Source organism: Vigna unguiculata, chromosome 4, assembly GCF_004118075.2.
Source record: "Vigna unguiculata cultivar IT97K-499-35 chromosome 4, ASM411807v1, whole genome shotgun sequence".
NCBI lineage: Eukaryota > Viridiplantae > Streptophyta > Magnoliopsida > Fabales > Fabaceae > Vigna > Vigna unguiculata.
In genome coordinates this window covers 4,350,367-4,358,818 of record NC_040282.1, presented here as the reverse complement: position 1 = coordinate 4,358,818, position 8,452 = coordinate 4,350,367, and the positions used below count along the sequence as shown (strand labels likewise).

The window sequence follows — 8,452 nt, the reverse complement described above, 5'->3', positions numbered from 1 at the left end:
ACTTTTTATTTGTGCTCATCTAATGTGTCATCTAGACTTAGGTATATAGTCTAGAGATTTTTGCAAAACACAAAGTGTGGACTTATGGACCAAATGGACATGCATAGAAAACAAAAGAGAAATATTGTCACAAAGTTGGCTAAGACAATGGTTTTTCCTTGAGCTTGTGGAATCCTCAACACTCTTTTGTCTCTTTGTCTTCAGAAATATGTTATGTTTTGCTTGTATAATAGTTATCTTAAACTGTTATATCCTCTTCTTGATAGGTTATAGGTGTTGCTTTCTTTTTTGGTTTTATGCGATTTTGTTCTTTGCTTTTTCATATGTAAAAGGGTTGGAGCACCTCAAGTGTTTATCTATTTATATATTTTTTATTGCTGATAAAAAAATTCAAAAAAGAACTTCAATAAAGCCCACTTATGTGTGTGTGTGTTCATAGTTAACTGTAGTTTTAAATGAACTATGACTTAATAATTATTAATGTAATTTTACTTTATTTATAGGACAAAAGTGTCCATAATTATTGTATAATTGTGTTTAATATTTTAAAAAATAATAAATAATTATATTTTAGTGTTCCTAAAAATTAAAATGTAATCAAACGTAAAATATTTAAATTAGTAGAAAAACTAACAAAAAATAGTGTTAGTTAAACATCTAAAGAGTAAAAAAAAATGAATTAAATAATAAAATAACTATATTTTAATGTTGATAATTTCAAAGACAAATTTTTTTATTTTTGCAAAATTTAAAGACTCTACCTTTCAAACATTTCAAGTCTTCATATTTCAAGCATTTTGAGAAAGATGTTTTTTCTTACTCTTTAATAGAGACTTTATAAATTTCAAAATGCTTACTTTTTGGTAAAAGAGATATTATTTATAAATTTTAAAAGATATTTTTATCTTTATAAAATTTGTTACATAAATTTATAATAATGTTAACTTTGATTTTAATCCCTAAACTATTAAACAATTTTGATGTGCCTCTTTCAAAATTTGCTCTAATTAATTTGAAATTCATAGATCAATCTCTAATACCTTGGTGTTTTTTCTTGACGTGGCAACTACGTAAAAAAAAAATATTCCAACCCAGTGACCTTGGATACCTCCTAGATCTCTTCGACTGATCAAAATCTCTCAAAACATTCATCCTCACAGCAAACATAACACCTAGCTCCAACCACCATCTTCATCCTCATATAATATTCATCTATTTTTCCAGCACCCTCATCCACAAATAACTCGTCTTCATTACCATTCACAATCACAATCTTCTATCTTCATCCCTCCACGCCCTTCATTGCCAACAATGGTGGATCCTGACGTTATATGCTTCGATGTATATAAATTCTGTACGAACTACCTGAGCATGCATGATATATACACTCTAATTGTCAGTACTTGTCATCTTTTTTCTTCAGCAATGACTTGAGAAGTATAAGAAACAATCAATTAAGAAACTCAAGAGCTATCTATATTCATCTTTTTTCTTGTTGCCCCCACTGATCCCTGATAATATTACATCACACATTTACATTTCACTTTGCTTATCACCTTGAAACAACCTTTTACCCCAAAATTTAAAACAAGAAAAACATAACCCAGAATGACGACACGGGAGAAACGAAGACCAAAAACACAAACAACCACAAACCACATAATCAAAATAACTTAGGGTTTCATGACACATATACCTCTGTTTCAGACACCTTCGCCCACGAACGAAATCACAATCTTCAATGCCAAAATAAAAAATGGGAAACCAAAAAACGAGCAGATCAAACGAAACCTTTTTAATTACCCTTCTTCAAGGACAATTCAAATGAGCGCACATTTGTTTAAAATATTAATAAACGCCTGATGTGTATATCTTCATTCGAGTAAGTAATCAATATGGATTGTTGTTGTTATGAATTATTGTGCTGTTAGTTTTAATAAAGAATTAGGGAAGGCACAAGTATAGAACAAGACAAAAAAAATTCAATAAAGAATGTGATCTCCAATGTAAGGCTACCCAGACTCAAGTCTACTCATCCTCCAACTAAAAGCGCACAAACCATACATCTTCTGTAATGTCTCAGAAAGGAAAATTGAACACACACATACACATGTGTGTGTATCTATATATATATATATATTCCCTAGCAAGGAAAGCCAGCATAGCAGTTGAGAGCACCAGCATGGCGTGTGAGCCTGCTGACATGGGTGCCATCCCTTGGCTTCATGATGAGACCCTTCTTGTATGTCATCTGGATGGGAGCACCTGTGGTGTTGAAAGTGGCACCGTTCATGAGAAGGTCCATGTCTGATTGCCACTGCCATTGCATCCATTGTTCAGGTGTAGCGTAGTCTCTGTGTGTGATTTCCTTTGCAAAATCGAGGTTGGGAGCAATGAAACGGTTTCCCTGGCTAAGAATAGTTGGCTTTGAGCTTCCACCAATGGCGTAAATTTGCCAGTGAGTGTAATCGTTGTTAAGAACGTGGAAGAATCCAAATCTGCACCTTGGCATCCTCTGGGACAGTCCCTGCCCGAAGTGGTTGAATGCCACCGTTATCTGCATGAGCTTGTCATTGACGTGGGGGTTTGTGTCACTGGCACCAAACAACATCACATCGTTGTGTCTCGTCATGTGGCAGTTGGAGACGGTGATGGCAGTGGATCCCTCGATCACATCGATGAGTCCATCGGCAGAGTTAGAGAGGGAAACATGATCGATCCAAATGTTGGAAGCTCCGAAGATGGAGATGGCATCACCATCACTCCTGGTTCTGTGTCCAACGTGGTTGTAAGAGTCCCTGATCATGCCACCATCCTTAGGCACGATGTTCTTCACGCGAATGCCGTGGATGATGATGTTGTTCACGAACTGCATGGTGAGGCCACCACCGTCCTTGAACTGAACGTTGGCGCCACGACCGTCGATGGTCTTGTCGGAGGAAATCATAAGCTCCTGCTGCAGAGTGATTCTCATGCTGCGTGAGAAGGTGATCCAAAGTGGACCCTGTTGGGTGACAGCATGACGGATGGTTCCTGGCTTAGGGTTCTGCATGTCGTCGTCGGAGGTATCATTGACAACATAAATGGGTCCACCGAGGCCTCCCACTGCGCGTCTTCCGAACCCTTTTCCGCATTTGGCCAACTGGTACCTGTCGTTGGCCCAGTCTTTGTTGCACCTCCAGCAATTGTCAATGGGGTTGGTGCTGTCACATGGCCCAAAAGCAGGGTTCCTGGGCGCCCTCAGTCCCCTCCTGGTGCTGTTTTGCATGGCAAGATGAACATGGTAATTGAGCTCACTGGCCACGAATTCCGGAGTCGGCACATAGGACTCGAGAGCGATTGTGTGGGCTTCCTCAGCTTGATTTTTCAGAAAGTCGTCGTATTCAGCAATGCCAGCCTCAAGGCATGGGATGATGATGGCCAAAGTTACCAGCAGCGTGAAGACAACCTTTGCAGCACTTCCTCCCATGTTTATTTTATTTTTTATTATTTTTGTGGCTAGGTTGTCCAAGGTCTAGGAATTCTTGTTGGAGTTCAGAGAATCCAACAAAGACCTTGATGACAAGCCTGTACCAGGGGGAGTGGAGGAGGAGAGATTGTTCTTTGGCTTGTTGCATATTGGTTCATGAGTTCATCCCTTTTATACCACACAAATCCTTAACAAAGCAACGGTCATCCTTCAATCTTGGTGTGCGATTCCAACCTCAGCACCCGAAAGATGTGGTCTACCAATAATTCTGTTACCACAAAACTCGAAAAGAAAACAACTATACGTTAACCACAATCAAGTTTTTAAATAACAATTTTTTAATTACTATATTACTTACTTATTTTTAGATTATATAAATAATATTAATTAAATAAATCATTTTTGTTTCTCATCACTCGCAACCTCTTAACAGCAGACAAAAAATAATGGAATCGAACATATATAATTATAACTATTTATAACAATTACATAATTCATCTTTTAATATATATTTGTTTTCTTAGAATATTAGAAATAAGTAATTTTTAAGTTTGTTTGTAAATAGTTTTTTATGTTTTGTAATCTATAATACGAATTGATTTGGATAACTTCTTTATGTATTTTTTTATTTTACTTTTTTTATCATTCATATTATTTATCGTGCTCATCTTATCTTCTTCAATAATTTTTTTATTTTCCGTAACCTCTAAGAAAATTTATAATGATAATTTTACTTTGATAGTTTTTATAATAAATTAAAAGGCCTAATTGTATTAATTTTTTTTGGTTATCATAAAGTTATAGATACAAAAGTTCTAGGTTTCTAGTAGTAAAATTAGTAACAATATATAATGTGAATATCATATTTAATGTATTTTTCTTAATTTACCCTTCCATATATATTTTTTTTCAATTCAAATAAGAAGATGTTAAGTGCCCCGTAAATGATAATCGTGTTTAGTTGTTATTGTATAACTGACTGAGAATCACATCCCACAAAATAGGAAAATGAGTAACCATTTTCATTTTTTACTTCATTTCTTTTATGAATGTATTTTTCTTATTTTACCCTTCCGTATATATTTGTTTTTCAATTCGTATAAGAACATGTTCGGTGCTCATAAAATGATAATTGTTTAGTTGTTATTTTTTAACTGGCTGAGAATCACATCCCACAAAATAAGTAACTATTCTCGTTTTTCACTTCATTTTCTTGTTTTCTTCTCAATTTTCGGCAATTTTCTAAACTTAATATACAACTGTAACGCAACATTCAGCTAATTACCTTGATAAAATAATAATCAAAATCAACATATGCTAGTTTTTAATAAAATAAATAAATTTATATTTTTAATGTGTTTCTCTAATATGCTTATCTGATGAATTCATCCATTCATCTTTATTTTGATCAACATATTTCTAAATGGTAATTACTTTAAAACTTAAATAATCATTGTTTTTGTTCTGCTTCTTCGATTTGGTGCTTATTTACTTTGAAAATATTATATTAGCTCCTAATTTTTGTCTATTTTAGTTAATTTGTTTTTTTTAATGGTGTTTAAAATAGTTATAATAAGTGCATGTCAAGTGTTAGTGTGTTTTTCTTTAATTTTTTAATTATAATTTTATTTTAAAACAACTTGTCCACATGTTATGTCAACATCATGCCACATGTCAATGTTAATGTCACGTGTTGATTTATGATTGTGTCATTCCCTTATGTTCAATTGAATTCTTATATTGTGTTATTTTTTGTTTAATTTAGTCCTAATTTTTATTAAAATGGAATAGTTTTATTCTTTCAAACAATTTTTTTCAAAAACACATTTTAAAATTTTAAAAAATACAATTAAATTTTTCTAAAATATACTTTATTTTATTGTTTTGTTCTCTAAATTTAAACTATTTCTTAAAAGTATTTTATAAAAGTATTTGGCCGGGTCTTTACATGTAAAAAATTAAGCTAAATTTAGCAGAAAAAATTATCTCCACTAACTTTCTATGATTAGTTTATTTAAAACATAGAACTTAGAAGGATGGAAATTTTCCTAATTTACTGGGATTTTATTACTCTCCTTTGTGAATATTATGCGTTTGGTTTAAAATGATAAATTAATACCGAATAAAAAAATAATTTTGTGGTTTAAAATATGTTAGAAATATTTTAATATAATTTAAAAAATAAATAATTAAAATAAAAATTCTACTGTTACTCATGTTTTTATAGACTTTTAATTTATGGGTTAATGTGTTTTATGATTAACAGCTATATTTTTTTATTATACTTTACTCCTTTGTCTCATTTTGCTACCTATAAATACCACCTACGTGCATGGGAAAGAAAACAACAACAATAACAGAGACAACAAACTCTAGAGTTTTTCTTAAAAGTGTTCTTATTTTCTTCTCTATATTATCTTTAAGACAATGGGTGTTCATAAGGTTCGGAAATTCTTCGTTGCACTCGATCGATGATTTGAAACACATATGATTGTGTGTTTGTTTAGCCCTGTGCAGTAGGGGCGTTTTCTAAGGATAACTTTATGCGTGCCTCAACCTAGGATATTTCTATTCCTTTTCTTGTTTATTTTTTATTTTTTATTGTTATTATATTTGTTGATATCTGATTAATATTCATTGTTTTATATATTGTCTTAGTATTATTATTGATTTAATAATTATTATTATTACATTATTTCATATTTATATTATTATTAGCAATATTTGAGTAATCATTTTCTAACATTCTTAGAGAGAAAAATTAAGTTCTTGTTATTTCTATTTTTGATTACTCGTTTGTATTCATTTCTAAATTAAAAACAATATAGTTGAAGACTGAAAAATACATGTTATGAGTGTTTCTTATGGTTATAATTCAATCAGTTTCAACTAAGCCTAAAATCTTATGTGTATAATTGTTTCTATTTCTATTGGTAACAATAATTGAAATTATGAATAAATGATATTCCTGCTCATTGAATAATTTTTTGTGATGTCTATAGCTAATATTTTGGTTTTTATATTAATTTATGCTTTAATTTTGTGTATTGTTACCATTGATAAAGGTGTTCTATATCATGAATATATTTTAATTGTTTTGTATGAAAATAATTATAAAATAATTTGTCATACTAAAACTACTATTATGTTATGGAAAACACTTGAACTAAACTTTGCATTTGCAAAGAGAAAAAGAAATTTAGCTTGATATTTATATATAAAAAAAAGTGACTGATAATAAATATAATCTTTATCTTGTAATAAAATATTTATAAGTTCTCTTTGATTATTCCATATGTTAAGTTGTGATTTATGACATGCTATTATTACAATTGTTGAGAAGTTGAAAAGATTGATTAGAGACCATTCAAATTATGAAATTTTGAGGTACAAAATTAATTAAATAGAGAAATGACAATACATGTATATATAAATGAGTGTTTTGTGTGAAACTCATGGTATTATTCATTATGTAACATCTTCATATAGTGTATGGTGTTAATATAATGGTGTAGTGAAAGAAAAAAAAAATGTTCTGATATGGTAAATCTTATTCTACAAGTTCTAGCTTGCCTAACATTATATTAGTGAAATTTTATATCATGCTTACCATATTTTGAACACAAAAGATTGTGATAAAACTTTTTATGAGTTATGAAAGAAAGGAGAACCACATTTAAAATATTTCAAAGCGTGGGGGTGTCTTGCAATGGTTAACATACTTGTTAATAAAAAAATCTTGGTTATATATTATAAAGTGAATAAATATACCTCATTGTTTTGCCATCTAGTGTAATACTATATGTGTTTCTTCTAGTTATGACAATATGTCCAATTTCTTGAGATGATTGAAGGATAATGTAAATTGGATATTGATTTTGGTGACGCAAAATCACCTATTGGTTATGACTATGTTTTAACCTTGGATGGAGGTGCACTATCATGGAAATATGTTAAAAAGTTGTTGTTCTATCATGGTCTACTATACCAGCATACATTATTCCTTTGTTCAAAGCATCCTGACAATTAAATTGTTATATTTAAAGTTTTTAGTAAAAATGTCAATGAAATTGACATATAAGAACAAAAGACAAATATATTAGAAACTTAATTACTCATGATATTATCTCTCTTGACTTTGTCAAGTCAGAAAGAAATATTGCAGATCTGCTTATCAAAGGGTTGATGCATCAACAACAAGAATTTAAGTTGTCGAGGGGAATGAGACTATAGCCCATAAATTAGTTGCAACAATGGACACTCATCTCCACATGAATGGCGATCCCATGAAATGGAGTTCAATGGGTAATAACGATGTTGTTGTTGACTAAAGTACACCAAATAATTTGATTAAATTTTATGTCTCATTCCTATGGCGAGGTATACTATAAATTGTGACAATAATAAGGTTGAGGTATGTGTATTATTATGCTTATTTTATAAAATACCTCTTAATAAACCTAATGGTTGAGGTATGTGCATTATTATGCTTATTTTATAAAATACCTCTTAATAAACCCAATGACAATTATTGTAGGGGTGTGAGTCACAAACCACCCTTTGAGGGTTTACCTAGTGAGTGTGATGGTAGGGTTGCCATTGTGAGACATGGGCAAGTCTCTAAGTGACACTCATGAAACAAGATACATGCACAAGGCCGTAACGTGCACCCACTGATTAGAACCTATAATGAACACCGATATTGTATGTGTTATTTACTAAAATCCGGTCATAGGGGATGTAGTTCAAGGCAATTAAGTCTCTGCATTTTCTCAGGTGGAAGTTTATAAGCACTAGGTGTAAGGGTTAGACCTGGAAGGTTCCTTACACTGAACTACAATATTTTGTTTTAAAAGATAATATCTTTTTGTTTTATTTTTTTTTAAATTATGTGGGGGATTGTTAGAAATATTTTAATATAATTTAAAAAATAAATAATTAAAATAAAAATTCTACTGTTACTCATGTTTTTATAGACCTTTA

The 8,452-nt window shown here is 31.0% G+C and overlaps 1 protein-coding gene across 1 annotated transcript; it reads right to left on the bottom strand.

The window, feature by feature from the left end:
• Positions 1-1,962: 1,962 nt before the first annotated feature.
• On the bottom strand, positions 1,963-3,597 carry LOC114181675 (pectate lyase-like). The gene has a single exon (XM_028068188.1). It carries the CDS (start codon positions 3,467-3,469, stop codon positions 2,144-2,146), a length of 1,326 nt encoding a protein of 441 aa, XP_027923989.1. The 5' UTR covers positions 3,470-3,597; the 3' UTR covers positions 1,963-2,143.
• Between the last annotated feature and the right edge of the window lie 4,855 nt (positions 3,598-8,452).